Source organism: Barbatula barbatula, assembly GCF_947034865.1.
Source record: "Barbatula barbatula genome assembly, chromosome: 16".
In the NCBI taxonomy this organism is placed as follows: domain Eukaryota; kingdom Metazoa; phylum Chordata; class Actinopteri; order Cypriniformes; family Nemacheilidae; genus Barbatula; species Barbatula barbatula.
The window spans coordinates 15,389,893-15,412,629 of NC_136779.1; the positions used below are offsets into that span (position 1 = coordinate 15,389,893).

A 22,737-nucleotide genomic window follows, 5' to 3' on the forward strand; every position below is an offset into this window, starting at 1 on the left:
ATTTATGAGATTTGTTGTAGTTTGAATCCAATTTTTTTTGGGAAAATGCATAAAATCTATCATACCGATTTCAAAGTTAATGATTCATTAGTTTATATACAGTATACAACCAATCGCCATCATTAAACCTTCTTTGATAATTGAATATACGTTATTTTTTGACAAAACATCCCATGTTTCGGTTGTGAGACACATTTTCAGTAATGATGGTAATGTTTTGGTAGTGATCACAATATTTAATTTGCACAGCTGAATCAAACTTTCAACATTTTATGTTAATACAAAAACTAATTATGTTGCACATATGCAGCCATCACACATAGCAGCAACACATCTGACAGTAAATATCTACTAGAGAACATACAGCTCACATACTATATCACTACTAAAGCATACTATAATGATTTGCTGTACAGAGTTTTGTTTATTTCACCAAAGAAAGGATGAAGTGTTTCTTTTTCTCACTACCGAAACCATTTCTGTTAGTACCGAAACAATGATACCCAGTGATATGTTTCCGTCGTGACTGTTGGTATTGACAATTTTCTATATGAGCCAAGCTCAAAGATGCTACTCAGCACATGGTTTGCAAGCACAGTTCTGATCAAATGTACACACATAAAACTAAAGTGTATGGAATAATGCCCAAAAAAGTTAGTGTGGTAGTGACGTTCCCAAAAGTTATACACAGATTTTCAGAATTTTGAACAGTTACGTCAAATTTGAAAGACCAATCTACTCACCATGTAGCTTATTAGAGAGAGAGGGACACAGTAATGATTCTTGATAAAAAAAATGGCCCATATAGCACCATATCTTGGGGCTTCTGTGGTTTTTTAGAGGTTCTTTGGGTCGACCGATGTGCTACATAGCACTGTTTCTGTATAAGAAACATTTTAAGCCACTGTATGTATTCATCACTTCTATATAGCACCTCAGTCATCCCGACCGATGAAGCACCAAAATGTGGTTCTATATTGCACTGACAGCATGACAAGAGACACATGAAAACTGCGATAAACATCCAGGTTATCACATGTTTCCCCTAAATACATGTAAAAGATGTATTGTTTCAAATGGATATGAACTTGTGTAACATGCATTTGCATTATTTGAGGTCTGAAAAAATACCTCAAAAAGAAAAAATCGCTTTGTTATTTTGACCTGTCTCCAGTTTTCACATTCTGCAAATAAATGCAAATTTAAATATAAATAATATTTTTATATGAAATGTAATGGAAATATTGTTGCTAGTGAGACAAAAAATTTTATTTTCCTAAACATGAATAGTAAATTCAGAACAACTCTGTTTTTCATTGCTGTATAATTAATAGGCCTACATGTAATGTTACTGAATAGAAGCCAATTGACGTGTATAAATTGTGTGTTTATAAAGGAAATAACATTTAGAAAATGGGTCCCTAACACCCAAGAGGCGTCCGTGGCATCTAAAAGATTGAAAACCCTTGTTCTAGATGCATTATGTCTGTGTATTGCTGCTGGTCAACGTGTGTTTTTCTTCATTTATAAATATAGTCACTTAATAGTCTCAAGTAATTAACTTCATTCAAAATATTTTGGTTTAAAAAGAAGATCCAGATAAGAGTTTGTTATATTTGGCTTACAAGATGCAGCCAAACAGAAAAGTCTATTGGACAGCTTTGACAGTGTGGTTTTAAGGTTAATGATGAAATGTTTTAGACAAAATCATATTGGAACGCTACATTATCCAGAATCCTTAAGTGAGATCCACCTACCGGACCAGAATGAATCAAGCAATATTTAAGTCAGTCTCCCCCCAAAACATCATAAAATAAAAAAACCTTTATGAATGTGTATTTTTCATTACTGTCATTCCCACATTCCAACCTTTTCATTTTTCACTCATTTTGTTTTTATACACATGGTTTGTTATTTTCAAAGCTGGAAGACAGAAAAAAGATTGAATATTTGTAAATGCCTGTAGGAAATGAATTGGTAAATAATACTAGGACCAGGGCCATCAAGTTGGCAGTTAGTGCTTTATTTAATATAGCGTTTGTTAAAACTAAATTACCTTTTCAGTTTACATGGGAATTAAAGAAAAAAAACAATTAATATACAACCAAACATCATATAGGCCAGCGTTTCTCAAGCTGTGGGGCACGCCCCACTGGTGGGGAATAGAGACGTGACAGGTGGGCAGGGCCGGTTCTAGACATTTGGAGGCCCTAGGCAAAATTTATGTTGGAGGCCCCCCATCCTACCCCCGCCACACCCTCCTCCCCTTCACCTTTCAGAATTCACAGGTGAATTTTTGCCCCACATTGTGAGAGGAATAATCTAGATGTTGTATTTTGGATTGTGTTGTTTACATCCAATAAGATGATTATTAAAATCAAAGTTAGGAGATGGGGTGGTGGAGGGATGCTGATAATTTGTCAATGAACAGAGGTAAGTCTGCAGTATACATACCTCTTATCTTGTTGATTAACTAAATGTACTCCACTCGTGTTTAATAAGGTTTAATTATCTGAACGTGCTCCTCCCGAACTTTGTTAATAAAACATTAAATAAAAAGCACTTGAAACAAATATGATTCCTAACCATTTTATTTATACAAAACCTATCATCAGTATTTTTATATTTTTACTTAAATGTGCATATTAATTTAACTTTAATTAAGGTAAAAAACAAAAAAATCATCTCAAAATTCATCTGGAGGATTCTGGACTAGCACTTATTATTATTCCATGGCCACCTACAGAGGCACTCTTCTGCTTTTTTAATGAACAGTTTTGTTCAGTGATAGACTAAATAGTGTCATATGTATTGTAGAGAAATACCTTTAATATGAATATACACAAATCAGCTGCTAGTGTGTAAGTGATATAAATAAACTACTAAATAATGTCTAGTTAATTTCTTCAACTGTAATTATGTGTTTACTCATATGCTTAAAATTGCATACTTATTTTCAATAAATATTGCAACAGCAAAAAAAATTAAATAGGTCTATTATGATAGAGCAGTAAATGTAGGCTAAACATCTGCGTTTTAGAAGATAGACAGTTGAGGTACTGTTTTGAAACATAAACAATGCTCTAGTTATAGTGCGTTTTCTCTTTGACTGACAAACTTCTTTACTTTTACTTTAGTATTTTGCCATTTATTTCCTGACTAGGGCTGGAAATCGATTCCAAAAGAATTGATTCCTTGATTCAGAGGCGTTAGGAATCAAGAGTCGATTCCACAGGTTGTAATCGATTCCATCGAGGGGAATCGAGTCTTTTGTAAGATTCAGAATCAGATCAACTGTTAATCATGAATTTGCCTCTCTCCAACAGTGACTGGAAGACCGTATCATTTCCGCGGACAGATTCTTTCGGACGGTTTGTTTACTTTAGAACGTCTTTCTATTTTCTAACAAAATTCTGCATTGTCAGAAGCAAATTCAGTCCATCAACGTTCGCGCTCTTTTGAACTCAGAACAACCGTCAAATTATAGCCTATCCCAAAATGAAACTGATCGTCAGGCTCAGTTTATTTTTTTACAATACATTACAATCACTCCAAAACATATGATACCTGCATCACGAGCTGCACTTTCTTTGCGTGCCTGCTTAGCCTTACGCTTAGCAGCCCCTGAAGGATGCGATCGTTTCGGCGCCATCAGATCAGAAAAGTTGGATTTTATTCATCATCACACTAACGTTAATTGGTTTACTATAGGTGAGTGGCAATTGTTATATCCAATGGAAAAACAGCCTAGTCTTTTGCTGCTCTTGATTGGTGGATCTGCGGGATGTTTTGGAGGCCCCGCCTCCAAGCCCGAGGCCCTAGGCAACGGCCTACTCCGCCTATAGGTAGCGCCGGCCCTGCAGGTGGGGCACGCCGAACGGGAGGAAATGTTCCTTTTTATGCCTTATATGGAAACGTGAGACCAAATCTTCCGGAATTTTGTATTCATGGTTACAAATACAATTGTAGTGAGGTAGGCGGGGAGAGAGCCGGGATTCGAGGCCGGTGGGTGAATGATAACGAGCTGTACGCGCACTGGTCTAGTATCACGGAGGAGATTGTGAACCATAAGTGGACGAGCGACCGGGTGAGAGAGGACCGGGGCCGGAAATTGTGTTTGTGTTTGTCTTTTACGTCCTTGTTTATTTGATTTGATTAAAGATGTTAAATGTTCGCCGGTTCCCGCCTCCTTCCTTCCCTTCATGGAACTTTGTTACACTGGTGCCGAAACCCAATAGTACGGTGCGCGTACAGCTGACGCTCGTTATCATTCACGCACCGGCCTCGAATCCCGGCTCTCGTCCCGCCTACCTCGCAACAGAAATTGTTAACCTTTTGAGCGGTATCCGGTTTGGTCCCATATATGGGATATTATTTCCGTGCCCTTGAGAATACGGTCCCAGATATGAGATTTAGAATGTTCAGTGACTGCCAGATTCAAATTGTGCTTTCGCGCGTTGGTTTGCGCTGAGCCAGAGACGGACGAGCTCAGCGCTGTCATATATCACAACTATGCAGTGTTTTCAACCTAATAATGTTTATTTTAGGTTTCAGCCATTTAAATACACATAAGCACAAGTAAAACAATACATTTGGAGTTTGTAAAATACACAATCGTGTCTGTGGAAGCAGCAATAACGATCTATTCAAATATAATTTGACGACGTGTGTTATTCACATCAGACAGACATAGTGGAAGTAACTATAAAGTTTACAAGAGTTAAAGTTCTCGGAGTTCACCGGCCACTTTCTTGCATGTATTTCGGGAGAAACTGATGACAGACAAAACTCTCTGAACTGCGTCGTAAAGAAACATGGTGGCACCCGTCTGACGTATAGATCAAGATTATTTATAAATGACCACACTCACTTACACATTTTTGAGAATCGGAATATCAGATAGTTGATGACATGGTAAGCAAGTTTGTGAATATTTTGAAATAAAAAAGAAATTAAGGCGATCTGTCATAAGGTGTGGCTGCGGTGTGTCACGTGACAAATATGACGCGTCGCCATGGAAACATTAAAGGGGTAATCATTACTAGTCTACATGGAGTCTATATTAAAAGAACATTAGATATGAGACCCCGAGAAAAACGTAACCTGGAACCGAAGTACCAAAATAACGTGACATCGGCATATTAATTGTAACGGAACAAACTTTCGCAGCCATATTTAAATATTTTTTTACAGATTTCAAAATGGCACTTTTATATCTTTTCTATTTTTGAAAATAGTAGTGCACAGCTGCACTTTTATTTTCTCTATTTTTCTATATCATGAAAGTTATTATGACACAGCTGCACTTTTATTTTCTTTATTTTAGAACTTTCTGTTATTTGATGTATATAGTTTGTATTTTAGATACAACTTGTTACTCTGATACTACTTGTTAGTTCAATAAATTGGAACATGTTAAGCTTGTTGCGCATTTCATTAGCATTGTGTTGGGGCGATGGGGGCAGGTGGGGCTTGAAAATTCCCCCTTGTCTAAAGTGGGGAATGACCAAAAAAGTTTGAGAACCACCGATATAGGCTATAGCCTTAACGTGCAGCACAAATATTTGGTCTGATCTGATATTCACATGCTTGTTTGTGTAGGTGAACATATAATTCTGAAGGATCTTGTCTTATTATCGTAATTAACATTAGCTGGATGATTAAGCGGTCCGTCGTCGTGGCGACGGTTGTCCTGACAAGCGCTGGGAGCGGAGGACTGAGGTCCGGCCTGCTGGTAAACCGGGTGTGGCTCCCTCGTGTGGTCAGAGAAACAATAAACACAGGTTTCTGTTGCTTTCGGTCTGTCCTGGTCAACACTGCCCTCCTGAGATACATTATCAGCCCGAGCCATCAGAGAATCTGAAACAAACCTTGTTTATTATGTTGATAAAAAAAGTGTATTGTTCTGTTTTACATATTATTATTATTATGCACCTTTAGATGACTGTCCATGTTTGTTTGGCTGCTGGTTCTCCTGTTGGTGGCTCTTTGCTCTCTTAAGCAGAACCAGTACGCCTGCGGTCAGTGTGCACATGAGTACTGCTATACACAGACCCAGGAGAGAATAAATCAGTACCTCTGAGTACAGCTCTGATCGGACCGCCGAGCGTCCTCTGGTGGTGAAAATCTGTACTGCAGACACACGGTTAGGCCTCTGCGTCGCAGACACATCGTTTGTTCCTGTGTGACCAAATGTTTTTAAATAATGGAGTTACCTGCTAGTTTTTTAATACACAACCACGCACCATGTGAATACGTTCTATTCCTTATCAGTGCAAATAGGCCTATTTGGCTGATATCAGCAATGCTGTAAAAGATGTATCTTACATCCTATAGAAATTTTAAAATGTAGCATTTCATTAAATTCATATTTTAGATCTAAGGGAGCTGCATTGATGAAGGCAGTGGGGTGTCTCCTGCTGTCTGTCTATATTTGGCTTGTAGGCATACAGTATACATACGTCAGCAGCTATATCACCCTGTTGCTCAAGACCGTTTGCCCGCTGGAGCTAAGCAGGGCCGAGCCTGGGCAGTACCTGGTTGGCAGACCTGCTGGGAAAACTAGGTTGCTGCTGGAAGAGGTGTCAGTGAGGCCAGCAGGGGGTGCTCACAATTTGTTCTGTGTGGGTCCTAATGCCCCAGTATAGTAATGGGGCCAAATACTGTAAAAAAGCACCGTCCTTCAGATGAGATGTTAAACCGAGGTCCTCTGTGGTCATTAACAATCCCAGCATGTCCTTTGAATAAGAGTAGGGGTTAAAATTCGACCATTCGCCTCTATACATCATGGCCTCCTAATCATCCCCCATATGTACCAATTGGCTTTGTTAATCTGTCTCCTCTCCACCAATTAGCTGGTGTGTGGTGGGCGTTCTGGCGCAATATGGCTGCCGTCGCATCATCCAGGTGGATGCTGCACATTGGTGGTGGTTGAAGAGATTTCCCCTTCAATTTAAAGCGCTTTGGGTGCCCAAAAAAGCGCAATATAAATGTAATATATTATTATTATTATAATTAAAGTGTCCTACTCCAACGTCACATAATTTATGATGTTTGGTAACAGTATAATGGCTTTATGTTAATTTTTGATGCTAAAATGTGAATTGGATCTCCATCTGTAATATCTTTGTGCTAATATGCTTCTCATACACCCCATCATGTCTATGAAATCTTTCCGCATGTGCGTTACTCACTCTTGCACACTCCTGAGCAGGCTGAGAGGTGAGTGCCACACATCTCTGAGCACTTCAAACACTTCTTCAGCAGTCTGTCATAGAACTGGCCAGGCACAGATTTGCATCTCCAGGCCACTGCAGACACAACATTAGAAGGTCCTTCATATAAAAAACGAATGCAAATGCAGCTGTATATGCGTTAATATTATTTTTGATATGCATTATGTGAAATTGTGCTCCATATTGGCATCTTACTGTGTTAATTATGAAAAGGGGCTTTACTTTTAAATAAAGGTATTGAACCATAAAGTGACGCTAAGTTAAGAGCTTAATGCATATTGTTCGATATTCCTAAAAAAATACCTACCATATTTCATTATAGTGGTCTTTAAAACATAAGGTTAGGGAATATGAAATTAAAGACAGTTTACTTTGTAACTTACCACAATATTCTGAGCAGCGTGTAAGGATCGGAGAATTATGACATTGCATGATGCAGGACACACATTCACGTACCAGCCTGTCCATGTACTTCCCCTCCGGGCAACTTTGTGCCATTCCTTAACCCCTGATAAATACCTGCGTGTATTTTAAAATCATTCTTCAATTTAAATGAGTCACTAAAGGGTTGAATAAATTAATATTTCCATACAACAATGCCTTTTTGTGAAACAAATGTGTAGGTTGAAAGACAAACTTTCCCCCCTTATTTGTAATGTGCAATCTAATGGCGATAACACTTTTCTGTAAGGTTGTATTTCTAATTTAAGTTAACTATAGTTATCATGAACTTATATTGATCAATGCTTCTGGAGCGTATATTAATCTTTGTTAATGTCAACCGTGACCATTTTAACATTACTGTATTTTTACATTTTGGGCAATTCCATGCAAATTTCAACCTTAAGATAAAAAAAACAGTTTCCAAAGGTTTTTACCGTGCTAGTTGTTCAGTTGTCAGTATTTAGTGTTTAAATGTCCTTGTGAAGTCTCTCTTAGTTTTTAAAGCATTTTTGTTGTGTTTTAAAGCATAGTTTTCTATAATCAGGTAAGCGAATTATCACATCCACAAAGCTCCATAATTCCTTGTAAATAGGTACATGAAAATAATTGTTGGGTATCAATACCATTTGTTGGGGTATTATTCCTTCTGGTGTGCACATTTTAAGTTACAAAAATCTTATAAATGTTGTCTCTCAAAAACGTGCTCCCTGTTTGCCACATCCACAATGCATGATATTTTCTCCTTTAAATTAGAAATCTCGTCCATAGACTGACATTTTTCGGATGTCTGGATCAGAACATCAGGGTTTATTAAAATATAAACAGATGATTCAATGTGTTGGTAATGAATACATTCTCTAAGAGTTTATACGTTATTTTTTGACTGAAAACATCAGATCCATAACGTTGAAATTGTCCTTTTAACAATTTTAAATTGAATCTGTTAACATTAGTTTAACACAGTACACTAACATGAACCATTGTTTTGGTGTTACTTACATAAACAAACATTAATACTGTAAAATATATATTGCTCATTGTTAGTTCATGTTAACTAATGCATTTATTAATGTAAATACTTAAATACAATCTTATTGAAAAGTGTTGTGATCCCCCGTGGTTGCAGTTAATAGCGTATCATACAGGCAAATCTTAATATACAAATTAAAGGTAACAGATGCATATTTATATTTGTGTTTAAGTTGAATGTTTTTGAGCATAGCCACACATTCAGTAGATTTAACAAACTTGTATCTGTAATTCTGAAAACAGTATTATTTCTGCAAAACTACAATTACATACAGACGTAAAAAACTTTTTTTTTTTCTTTTGAAACGATTGTTTCTTTGAACCCGGTTTAGAAGATTTGTGAATCTGTAAATATGACTAATATTGCTAATACTCTCACTAGATTCATTACTTTAGCAGTCACTTACCCACACTGAGAATGAAGACATTGGGTGGTCCGGTGTTTAGATTTCTGTGTGTGTGTGTGTGCCTCATTTGTACTGGTAGATGATTTGAATAAAACCACTCAGAGTCTCATGAGACTACACGGCTGGTACTGCACTGAAAATGCAGATATTTTTTCAAATGATTTTGATCCCACTGATTTACAAGCTTAGATAAAAATTTTCTGAAAACAAAAAGGAACAAATAAGCACAAGGTTTAGGCATTTAGGGTGCAAGAGTGCATTTTCTTAGACGGAAATGTCCAGTGATTTACTTCAATGCCAAAAGCAAGTCTGTAGTTCACATTCTTATATTATTTTTAATATTATAAAATTATTTATTAATCATATTAAAGGAGCAATGTGGAGTTTTAAGGTTGCCTCAAAATGTTAAGTCAATTTAACTTAAAATATGCCTATTAGTTAACTCAACAAATTTCTCATTGAGTTGCCTGAACTCCTTGAGTTGACTTATATTTTTAAGTTGAATTAACTCAACATTTTAAGGCAACCAGGTAACTTTTTTACAGTGTAGAAATAGCTTATTTTAATAAAAACGTCATTATCTCAGGTCTTTATACCTCTGAAGACATACTTAATTATATTGCATTTCTGTCAATAGATCCTCACAAAAGGTTATGCATAGTTCCTTTTACATTAAATAAAGCAGTTTCGTTTTATGCACTTATTATGAAAAAAAACATATTCAAAAGACAAATTAAAAATGAATGAGCTTCCAGTCAAGCATATTCATTCTGCAACATGAACTTAATGACTTGATAAACTAGATATGGAAATTCATATTAATCTGTGCAGATGACTCAGGTTCAGAATGAAGATGCATTATCCTCCAGAGACACACAGTTTATGTTTCATGTGTTTGGTCTATTATTTACTGATTCATATTTCCAATCATCATATTCATCTTTTAAGCAAACATCTTTATCGGGCCACTCATGTTCACAGATGTTACTACGTGTGCTCCCACGATTTATAGCCTATTTGGGCCCAGAAATCAATACAGTTGTGGCAATGAGTCATCTTGTTTTGTTAAACCTGAAACTAGTAACATACACGTTTAAACACATCCTTGCACCTGCAGTCTGTTTAAATAGATCTCAAATAGATAAAGCAGACAAGGTTTTCATAGACAGAAACCTATTAAAAAAGGGAACAGGAAGGAGTGGAGTGAGACGAGAGACCATGACACTGCAGTCAGAGCTCTTGTGTCACTGGGGTTCACAGTTTTGGAGCAGTGAAGCTGAACAGAGAAGACAGATGGCGGCTCGGGGCAGGAAGAGCTAACTCAATATTCCACACCTGTTGACTCAAACCAACAGTAATGTCCTCATTTAGTATACATGCTGAATTAATGAATGTGTTTCAGACAATGAGAAAAAAATAACCGTAGAATACCTTTATTTTTACTAGGCCTATGCGTTAATGAGATTGCATTGGACGTTCAATATGTTTGACATAAATGTATTAGGGCCTTAGTGGTACCAAAATTGTGGGTTCAAAATGTACTCTTTGTAAGTAGACTGAATTGTTTAAGTGCCTGAACTTTATTAATATCGCTGCTGTCCTTCTGAAACCTCGTATCTCTGTATTTAGATTTTTATGTTTTGCCATTATTATTATTAGTCACGCTTTAGGTTTGTCACTGGGTTTTGCAAATATCTAACAAATAAAAAGTATCAAAAAGTGCATGTCAACTTATTCATTGAAAATGCAGTGTTTTTTCATTTCCTGAAAAACTGTGAATTCTGACATACGATCCGAGGTTTCAGATGGACATCGACGGTGTGTTAAAAGACAGCATAAATATATATATATACAAAATGTGTTTATAAACATTTGTTTCTAATAACCTCAAAACAAGTTTTTACATTTTTACAGAAAAGCTGCTGGTGAGTCATATTTTTCTCACTGGCATTATTTTCATTGGCAATAATTGTGCAAATAAAAATGTTGCTTTATTCAGACTAGCCTTTATTTGTTTGGTAAATAAATGTAATGCATTTCATTTTTGTCAAAAACAACATTGAAAAGGTTTGGCTGATACTCGATCACACATTTCTTCACAACTGACATGAAATACAGGTCATTAAACGTGATGCATTTTACAAGCCAAAACATATATATCTTCCACATACAAAAATCGTTTTGTGCCCCATTTCCAACCATATACTGTATTCAAAAACCCAACTCAAGTTAGACAGCAGAGGGAGATATTTTGCCATGCGTTTTCTGATCAAGGATATTTGTTGGTTTTCTTGTGTTATTGGAGCAGTTTTTTGTGGGGACTGCAGTCCTGTTTAGTTGATCTTCAGTCAGGTTTATTCTTATATGGAAAGCTAACTTCCAAATAAACCACACATAAAACACGATATTACAGGTGAGCTTGCCATTTGTACCACATTCTGTTTTCGATTGAATTGCAGATCTGCCCCTTGAATTAAAACACAGTCACGGTTTGACCACAAGTGACCTGCAACAATAGTGTTTGAAGAATCATTTAATTAAACTTGAGGATTATTCTGCTTGGGTGCCTTCTAATAAATTGGAAATTGAAAATAACATCAGATGGAACCAAGGCAGTTTAGCCACTGATTTGGGGAATGACAGGCACTAGTTGACACACCAGACCAGCCTGACATTGAAATTGCAATGAGGTAAGCTACATCTCGAAAATGACTATAGCCCCATCGCGCACACATACACACTGAGGAATAAGTTCACAATATCATCATTCTGTTGAGAGAGATTCTAAACTACTCATGCTAAAATCACCTACAATGAGGATTTTGTGAAAACGTTGAAATTTGTGATGCACAAAAAGCTAAAATGGGAATAAAATGGGGGCCTGTGCCCACACATAAGACTAGAAACCATAGGCAAATCGATGTGAGAACTCTAAAACGCTGTACACTGAAAGCTAATGTCACTGCTTGCTGGACTCCAAGGCACTTTGAAATGAACTCAAGATAAAAACTGCTTGTTCAACTTGACGTGTCTCAAACCAAGAATAATTTTAAGACAAAACTTCTAGACATGAACTCATTCACTTAACATCATTCGTATCATTAACTTTGGCGCAACACCTAGAGGGGCTGGTGTGACCCACCGATCAGGTTACACACACAAATAAGTTCATTATATTTGTTTTAGCCCTTCACAAATGTTAAAACGTTCTAACTCTCTTCAAGAGTTGAAAATATAATTGATTCTGCACCACGTCTGCTCTATTTACACATTTATGTCGCTCTGTGAGTCACAAATCAGTTACAGAAGATTTTAATTGTTGTTTACAAGAATATAATTGTTGATTGTACATTCAGGTCGGATGGTTAATAGTTAAAGCTCTATGAATGAGTGCACAAAAAACAAACCATTTCTTAATGTTTCATTCAATATGTATTTTCAAGTGATTATTTAAGGCACTTTGTCATTTCATCAGCCTCTCTGTAATAGTTCATTTATACGCAGCCTCTAAACAATGAAAACAGCAAGCCGCTTCTACGATGACTTTCTTAGCCACCACAGAACCGTACATGTTCAAAGCACCATAGATGGATAGCTTCATTTTGTGACAGAATCCATTCATAGTGGATTAAAGCTGTGCATTTTTTGTTTTGATAATGAGGTATGTTTAATATTTATATTGAAGTCCAAATTCATTTGATTCGTTTTGTTTCTTAGAATAATTCAGTTGAGTGAACTGTTACATTGTCCTCGCCATTCTATCAGTCTGGTGAGTAAGCAAAAGTTGTTTGTATAACGGCAGAAGGCGAGATATTTGTTGGCATGTTTGTCATTCGCCTGTACATGGTTGTTAATAACTACATTTTTATAATCGATAAATTAATAAACACAATTTATCTAATTAAAAAAACACTAACCATTGCTCTGTTACCAAACCTAATGAGCTGCATTTCCCGTAGGTGCAGGTAGGAACTCTGTGCTCTTAGTTCTTTTTTATATCCTCATGACACAAGAAATCATATTTCTGAGTCCAAGCCCACTTGTTTTAAGGTGAGATTATTATCTTAACAGTCATTTACGAGCACTATTTATTAATAAAGCTTTTACAAACTCACTGTGTCCGTACACCACAGTCTCCAGACTCAATGTTCCCATCGCCAAAATATGTACACTTTAAAAACTATGAATTGGCCGTCTGTGATTTTGGTATGGAGATAAAGAATTTTGTAAACAACAAACAATTCTGTATATTAGAATTGTTTGTTGTTTAGACCCAGAAGTGGTGGCGTGTGATGTCACGCTGACCAAGATTGACAAGAGTTGCCAAGCCAACAACGCAATAAAAGCACACATAAATACCGGGTGAAACTGTACTATACAATACTTTACAATAACTCGACTATTTTGTTGAATGTATTATATTTAAAGCCATTTTTGTTGAATAAGTTCATTTCAAGTTTTAATAATAAGTTCAAACTCTTTTTGTAACGCACATACAGTAGGCAATGTATTATCAATTCTATATTTGATTTTTTTTACATAATCTTTCTTTTAAATAAAGAGACAGTGGTACAAAGGTTAAGCACAAGCAACGCCTATTGGGTTTTGAAACAGAGCTCATGCTTTCCCCTATATTCCCTTCCCGTCACCCTTAAACTATATTTCATCTGCTAAAACAACTCCACTGGGAACCAGTGCAACAGACTATAATGAGGGACTGTTTTCACATGTAAACAATAATAACAGATTCCCAGCACATTGGTTAAGATAGTATCAACCCCAATAACAACAAATAAATATAGCCTAGGCCTTAACTACCAAGCCCCGATTTCTTTTAACATTTCGGTAACATTCTTAAATTCATCAGTGTTGTGTATTTTTATATTCTGTAACCGTTTATCTTCAGTAATGTATTCAGTAATCTGTCATTTTGTTTTAATCATCACGGAAGGGGCTTGAATACTAACAAAGCTTTAATAAGCTCTTTCTAATTGGCCTTGAGGTTCCACAGAAAGCTTGAGAGAGCGAATTGATGTTCCTCTAATGATGACAATGATCTTAAATGAGCAGTATACTGTACTTATCTCAGACATTTAAAAACAGTTTTGGGTCGCTGTAGGGAACAAAACACAGGTCAACACTACAGTTTCTTTTCAGACAGTGACACCAAGTGAAACAACCACAGTTATTTACAGTAAATCACATTCTTAGCATGTTCTCATGACACATCATCACTTAAATTCAGACTGAGCTGTCCAGAAGGATCTTCTGATAAAATATCTCAGAAAGTACATCCATAAATGTTTCGGAGTTGTTGTTCAAGGAGTATCATACTATGTCAATAAATTACATAAGCAAAGTTTTAGCGTTGATCTTAAATACTTCTCTCCTTGTGACATCACACATTTCCCATACAGAGTTTGAAAGTTTCTCATAGCAGGTAGTCTGGGAATTTCCCATTTTTAAGAGCTGTTTATTTGATTTACCATTGCACATCCCAGCAATGACTTTCAGGCCAAAACCGTCCTCAGATGCTGGTCTGAAGGTCTCCATTGAGCAGCGCTGTGTTATGCGTTTCTGTCATGACGTCGTTGACCATTCGAGTCCTGTCCATCCGACTGTCGCTGCGCTCGATCTCATCCAAGCCGGTGACTCTTTTCAAACACAGGACGTTTTGAAAACTCTTCTTAAAGTTGTCCGACAAAAAGGCATACAGAATAGGATTGGCGCAGCTGTTTGCGTAACCCAGAACCACCACAAAGTCAAAAGTGCTCTTCAACACAGGTGTGGACGGCACAGTTCCAGTCACAGAGGTCACGTTAAATACATAAAAAGGTAACCAGCAAAGCACAAACACCACCACCACAATGGACACCATGCGTGTGACCTTCCTCTCCGACCGCTTCCGTTTTGTGGAACCCACCCGCATGCCCGAAGACTTCACCTTAATGACGATGAGCAGGTAGCACATGGAGATCACTATCAACGGTAGGAAAAAGCCCAAGAAAAACGTATAGAAGATGAAAGCGGTGTAGTAGTTGTTCTGTGGCTCCGGCCACAGCATGGTGCATGTCTGTGCTTCGTTCCTTTTAGTATTCACGCCGCTGTAGATCATGATCGGTAGGTTGACCAGCAGAGACACACCCCACATGGCCAGGCTGATAGCTTTGGCCACACGCGGCTTTCGCCATTTGGTGGATTTTATTGGATGCACCACGGCCAGGTAGCGATCGAAGCTCATGACTGTCAGAAAGAATATGCTGGTGAACTGGTTCATTGAATCCACGGTCAGGATGACGCGGCAGATAGCGGACCCAAAGGGCCAGTGGAGCAGTGCTAGTTGAATGGCAATAAAGGGCAGGCTCAGCATGCATAGCACATCTGCTACGGCCAAGTTTAATATATATATGTTGGTGACCGTCTTCATCTTGGCATATCGGAGGATGACGTATATTACCAGGGCATTACCGCAGAGCCCCACTGCACATACTACAAAATAGACAAACGTGATGACTACTGAACTGGTTTGGTCAAAACCAGGGTGAGAGACATTGTTGGGGTACATTTCCAGACCAAAGTCGGATTCGTTCCCTGGGAAGAAGCTATTATTAAGAAGGGGCTTAGGGAGGGACATATTGGAAATGAACGTCCATGTCTCCATTTTGGCAGTGTTTATTCAAAGGTGAAAGGCTTATGAAGACGTCCACAGTTTAATATGAAACCTGTGTGAATTTATGAAAAGAAGGAAAAATTTGTTAACAAATGTCATGTCTGTTTTCTGTCATTAAAAAACAGCATTGAAAGTGCTTTTCACACCTTCCTGTTATATGTTTGTTCTGTTCTGTTTCGTGGTTGATTTTGAAAAAAAGCTTTTCTCAAAGCAATGTGACTTATATATCAAAGGTCTCCGAAGATTTTCCCAAATAACGCACCATTGCCATGATTTTCATTTTTATAAAGATCTAACCTTTCCCTTGTTGTTTTCTCATACTCTTAAAACTTATGGTCACATGCTGAATTGTCAATACTGGTTTGATCTGCAAGTTTGGACTTTAACTTGTCTGTCTGGAGCTCATTGGCTTTTGCCCCAGCAAATATTGGTTTAATCAATCTTTATTAACCAAACCCTAGCAATGTTTGTTATAACCTTGTAACAAATGATTTCAACCTAATTTTGAATATAGCTCATCTGATGTGGCTCAAATGAATGAATGAATAGCTGACGTTCTGCAGTCTTATTTGGGGCGTTCATATTACAATGATCCATCCAAAATCGCGTCCGTCTCGATCCCACACAATATTCGTAGATTGTGAGAACTGCGATGTCTACAGAAAAAATATCATATATTCAAACCCCCAATTATGCTCAGAGTTAAGTGATTTATTGGTCTGATAAAAACTATTTTCTTTTCAGATGTAAATCAATTGACACATGCATTTGAAATAAAAGAAACAATTAGGTTAAGAAATGAACCATGGTTTTATAATATTTGTAAAAATGAAGTATGTATATTTTTGACAGATTAATTATGATTTTTATTACCATAGTTTTACAAATATCATGGGAAAGGTTACTGTAGAAGGCAGTGAATTTGTGGTTACTATGGTGCTATAACAAATATACAAATTGTTACATAGTTAAATTCTGGTTGTTTTTCGTTTTGGTATCCTGGTACCAATTTGGTATTTTGGTCACTAATATCGCATAATCCTATTAAAGAGCTGTAATATCATGGGTTGACCATTTTCACAACTACAACAGAAAATACACAGACAATGAAAAAGTTAAATTTAGTATCAAAATAGTATAATTTAAATTTTATTTAAATTGTTGTTTTAAAATTGTTTTTTATACGATGTCTCCAAGTAAACATGGATCTGACAAGTCACAAAAAACGACATTTTAAAGCATGCAATGGTGTGTTGCATTTCGCCTTACCATATTGATTTACCTGTCGTTATGAAACGTCGCTGGAAAGCCATTCCCGTAATATACCAGTTTCACATGCTTCCACTGTCCACCATAATATTAGCGTAAAACTGCATGAGCAAGTGCGATCTCCAGCTAAGAATAAGGCGACACCGTGACTTCACACCTCTTGATAAGCCCGCGCGTGTCCGTATGTGCGTCAGGACGCGCAAATCAATATCATCCTCGGATCATAAATGACTATTAAATCACTGTTCTTTCTGTAGAATATCAACTTTTAAACTCTTCCAATCACAAACTTGACAAACTTCGAATTCAAATGTTAAAAATAACAAAATGTCAATGTCTGCTGTTGAATTCCCTCAGTATGATCAGAGCACAAAGATCTCACTGAGACTGGTGAGCTGAGAAAGAAGAGCGCGTCGTTCTGCTTGAGCGCGAGAGCAAATGAGTGAGCGCTGCAGCTTCCCACTCCGCGTGCAGATGGAGCTACTGTTCCGCCGAGAGCGCGCTTCACGTCCACGCTGGACAGGCGCTTGTTGATATATATATATATATATATATATATATATATAGGCCTATATATATATATATATATATGCCGACGTGAAAGGCTATATTCAGATGTTTTGCAATGTGGTCTTGATAAGGATAATGGAATAGGGCAGAGGTCAGTGTAATTATTTATGTGCATCCTTAAAAAGATGTTTAATATTAGATTAAATCAAAATAAACACTTGTGGGAATAAATTCAGAGATTAATCAAACATACTTCATCTTTCTGTAACATTAAAAACGTTTTAATGTCAGGGGTAAAACAAGAATATGTACCATGGTTTTGCTCAAATAACCACAGTTAAACCATTGTATTTGTATTAAAACTGTGTTATACAAATGGCAAACAATCTCTCTCAAAAAACGTAGTTACTACACTTTTATTTTTACTATAATAAAACCATGGTTATACTTTTATAAGTTTAATTTTTACAGTATACATCAAAGGCAGCAGGGTGATCAAGACTTGATGAATACTAGACCCTGTTCAAACCATGGGGACAAAATAGCCTCATTTCATTTGAAGTGAGTCATTTACCAAAAGTAGATGCCTTTTAATGTGTGCGGGGACTCAGATAGTCTGGCATCTGCACTCTTGGCGCATATACAGTACATGGCCGCAATGACCTAGTTCATGAAACTCTAGAAGCGCAGGCTGACGATTCCTAGTCTTGTGGTCCGTCAGCCAATCAACATGCATTTAAGTGTGAGACAAACCCATTGGTTTTTCGGGTAATTCATAACCAGTGAAAAAATGCATCCGTCTTCCACTGTCAAACTTGCTTGTACTTTAGAAGTACCAGAGATCTAACAATTCTCTGCCTCCACCCCACTTCACCTGATCTGTTTAAGGGGAATAGCAGCATCACTTGTATGGTTACGTCAACGTGTGGTTTTGTATTTTTCATAGTTCAAAAACAGCAGCAGCAATTTGAGCAACTACTTTTTATGCATGCTTTGCAAAGATGCTGTTACTGAAGAATGGGAAAGTTAAAAACTGTTCCCTAAATGTTGGATGGTAGCCTGCTACCTGACTGGTCCCTATTCCTAAAGCTCACTTTCACCTATATTCACACTTACCACATGTGTGACAGAGAATGATTTTTCAGATTTCAGGTTCAATATATTTTTATGTCAATGCAGGCTCTATACAAAACCTGTTGTTGTCGAATTGTCAGCCTAAAAGAGTTGGAGACTTAAAGTGAGTCAACACACCAGTGGGCCTTCACCTGTGTCATCACTTAGTCAACAAAGACAGCTGAAACTGAGAATATGTTGTTAAAGGTCAATAGCTGATAGGCCATGAAAATCCTTGATGGAAGGTAAACTGTGGCAGAGAAAATAAATAGACACAACTTTAAGGATGAGAGGGGGCGTAAATCAAAATGTAAAATGATTTCACAGAACTATTAATGGAAAATAAAACATTTTATTTTCTTAATAAGGCCTTTTTAAAGATGCAGTTTCTGCCAATCTCATATTAATGTAGTGCCTGAGACGGATCAGACATTTGATATTTAGTTATATTTCTTAAATGTAACAACACACTCACCCAACCAGAAAGCTAGTCTACCCTCAATGCGACTAACACCTAGGTGCAGAACCAGACCTCTGGTGACCATGGCAACCCATACCAAACCATAAAGATTTATTTTACAAAGGACTGTGGGGAGATGGCCACTCTTTATTCACTTTGCGGACAGACAGGCAGTACATACTGTACATTTATATAAAAATGTACATATATTCATACATAACCTTTTCATGTATTGATGTTCAGTTTTTTTATGTCTGTCTTTAACATTAATTTTAAGTATTTTGAATGAATGTGTATATAAATTATTACATTTGGAGTAACTCATTTAACCAAGATGATATGTAGTTGCATGTTTTATTTCCTCAATGTTAATGTTTGTTCGGCTTTGGTACTCTTTCATAATATAAAACTCTTAGAAGTTTCCTAGTGAAAATCCATTCAGCTTACATCCAAAACACCATGTTGGAAGATAAAGACAATTAACCAAAGGTGCCAACTCCTGATTGGGTCTGTCACGTCTGTAGGATGTGACATCCTGACATTTTAAAAGGGACCACAGTCTCCTCGACTCGTTCTCTTTCTTTTCTCTCTCTCTCTCTCTCTCTCTCTCTCTCTCTCTCTCTCTCTCTATCTCTTCTCTTTCTTTTCTCTTTCTTTTCTCTCTCTTTTCTCTCTCTCTCTCTCTCTCTCTCTCTCTCTCTCTCTCTCTCTCATCTAGACCCCTGCATAACTATTGATTCACTTTAAGTTTGTGCTGTTTTCCTTATGCACGTACACAGCAATTGCCCACAAAACCCAAACATATGACTTAGTTTGACCTACCGCGTGCGGTTCAAGTTTGGCACCTATTAGACCTGGGGCCATGCCATCTCGGTTTCAAACGATCTCCAAACCCAGCGTTAATGTAGCAAGCAGACAAACACAGCTGAACTTGTGAAGCTGCATTAATGGGTGTTTTTGTCACGCTCGCTTGCTGAGGCGTATTTTTCCGGGATTATTTTTCCTATAAGGGACTAAGAACCCTTAGAAACGCTACGAAACGGGAAACCATGTTGGAAAAAAACTTTACGAAACCTGTACGAACCCTGGCAGTGTGGTTCGAGGACATAAATACTATGTTATACGCTCAACTCGTTTTTTGATGTTAAGCTTGAGAAGCTAGCACGTTTAACAGTTTAAAGAAGTCAGAATGCATGAAATAGCATTTTACCTCAGTTTTAAAAACAAAGTACCAGTGTGTAATTTTTGGGATGATCTATTGATAGAAATGCAATATAATATACATAGCTATGTCTTCAGAGGTGTAGAAAATGAAGTGTTATATTTTAATTACATTGGCATGAGCTTTTTCTATCTACAAACACCACGGGTCCCCTTGGATCTAATTCGCCATATTCTGTCAGCCGTCATAATTTTTCCAAAGGGAGAGGTGGAATGTCACTATCAATCGCGGGTGGAAGAACCCAATTGCAGGCATTGGTGAAGGGGTTAACAATACTTTAATATAAATACAAATAATATACCCACGAGGGGGAAAACTGAACTAAGGCAAGGTACAAAAAACAAAGAATTCCCACGAGGGGGCATAAATCAAACGACGAATACTTAAGCTATAAATTCTTGTACACAACAAAAACATACAAACAAGGGGCAAGGTAATTCACAGCAGAACAGGACATGATTGCGCAATAAGGCATATGAACACACACAACGAACGAGCACAAGACAATAGACATCAGGGCATTAAATAGGGAAACTAACAGAGGATAATTAACAAGGGACAGGTGTGGGTAATGAAACACTCAGGGGAAGCTAACGAAGAAACGAGAGGGGCGGGGCAAGAGACAAGACCGGAGAGAACGCATATTATGTCATGACTGACCATAATATGTTTCTTTCCTCCACACAAAACACGTAGCTCTGTCATGATCCTGCCACTAGACTAGGAAATCAAGACACGAGAAGGCATGACATGGAGTGAGCATTTGGTTGCAATTCCTAACCATTCCGCTAGATATTACTGACTGGAACGTTAAAGCTTACCAGCATAAAGAAGGCATGTGCAAATGAGCAACTTTAAAGGAGTAGTTCAGCTTCAAAATGAAATTTCTGTCATCACTTACACGACCTCTTGTCATTTAAAAAGTCAAATAGCAAAGTTAGAAGATAAAAAGGATGTTTTTTAAGGCTCAAAGCCAAAGGTTGCTTTAAAGTTGTGAAATCATGAATTAAACCTCCCAGACAGTCCAGGTCATAATTGATTTAAAAGTGATAGCTAAAGTTCAAAAACGAATCCCCCATGAAAAGAAAAAATACTAAATGGTGTTGTTGTAGCCTCTAATGTAAATATAAAGAGTTCTGGCAACAAAAATATGCTTATCAATCAAAATAACAGATTTAAATGGCACCGTCCAAAAACATTCACACACAACCAAGACTTTGAATCAAAACATCCATTCTTAACATGTGAATCATAATCTATTTGTTAAAGATTTTTCTTTTCCGTTTCAATGTAACAGGAAGTTGGCAAATACAAAATATACAGCCACGAAAAAAAACATTTCAGAGGCTGTTTTTATTTTATTTACTAGGCATGTGTTTAGGCAAGATTATATATTTTTTCATTCTGTGAACTACTAATAATATTAGTACTGTGAACTACTAATAATATGTTCAATTTTCATTTATTTGTAGACAATGAAAAATAACAGAAGAAACAAAATATGCTCTGTATTGTTTTCAGACCTCGAATACTGCAAAGAAAACAAGTTCATATGCACTTTCAAGCAATGCAACAGTACTATTTCCACATGTACTGAGGAAAGTCCAAAAACAAAATTCTAAGTGATGCGATTTTTATAATGTTTTCCTCTGTCTTGTCATACTGTCTTTCACGTTGCTATTGTAGGACTTTGTGTCATTCCAGAGGTTACATTTTGTTGAAATTTAAGAGACACTGGACTGTAATGGACACAATACATCTAGAAAAGCCAATGGGGTATAATGTCATTATACTGTATGTAATGCAATAAGCCGCCTACCGCATAGTCTCCTGTTTACTGCACTAATGATGAATAAATAGTTTCCTAGTGAAATCATTTTTTCCTGAAATGGTGCTGCCCTTTAGTCAGAGTGAAGGATGCAATCCCAGAAACCCTTGAGAAATAATATGAATAATATATAATATGATTGTTCTGATACATATTCTGCTTGAGAGCTATTCCTATCCTTCTAATTTTGTAACTGATTTGTGTAGAAGATTTGATTAGAGCAAACTGCATCTGTTTTATGTTAAAAATTCTTGATGGCTTTCTTCCAGTAACATGGAAAGTATGGGATTCTTTTTCTCAACATTTACATGGGAACGTTTGAAGTGTTTTAATTATAGTCTTCGAACTGTTGGTCTTTAAAAATAACTAATGCTCAAGACACTGAAGCCACAATATTCGAATGGCCACACATACTATTAAAATACAATAGATATTTTCTGTTCTGTTCACCATTTAAAAAATGTCTGCTTTCTAATGCAAACTTCAGTACAATAGCCTATTTTAACGAATGAGTGAAGTATTTTGACTGTATATATTCTGTATATACTTA

General features: G+C 36.9%; 2 protein-coding genes across 3 annotated transcripts; both read right to left on the reverse strand.

The window, feature by feature from the left end:
* Positions 1-4,524: 4,524 nt before the first annotated feature.
* On the reverse strand, positions 4,525-9,188 carry tnfrsf13b (TNF receptor superfamily member 13B). Its single transcript, XM_079477274.1, has 5 exons — positions 9,116-9,188; positions 7,619-7,754; positions 7,194-7,310; positions 5,935-6,180; positions 4,525-5,859 (listed from the first exon to the last, which is right to left on the reverse strand). The coding sequence occupies exons 2-5, from the start codon at positions 7,731-7,733 to the stop codon at positions 5,582-5,584; spliced, it is 756 nt and encodes a 251-aa protein (XP_079333400.1). The 5' UTR covers positions 7,734-7,754; positions 9,116-9,188; the 3' UTR covers positions 4,525-5,581.
* Positions 9,189-11,103: 1,915 nt separating this feature from the next.
* sstr2a (somatostatin receptor 2a) lies at positions 11,104-17,568 on the reverse strand. Of its 2 annotated transcripts, none has more exons than XM_079475928.1 (2): positions 17,055-17,568; positions 11,104-15,837 (listed from the first exon to the last, which is right to left on the reverse strand). In XM_079475928.1, exon 2 carries the CDS (start codon positions 15,774-15,776, stop codon positions 14,643-14,645), a length of 1,134 nt encoding a protein of 377 aa, XP_079332054.1. In that variant the 5' UTR covers positions 15,777-15,837; positions 17,055-17,568; the 3' UTR covers positions 11,104-14,642. The 2 variants fall into 2 exon arrangements, with proteins under 2 accessions (XP_079332054.1, XP_079332055.1); XM_079475929.1 differs by having other exon boundaries at positions 12,421-15,837; positions 17,068-17,568.
* Between the last annotated feature and the right edge of the window lie 5,169 nt (positions 17,569-22,737).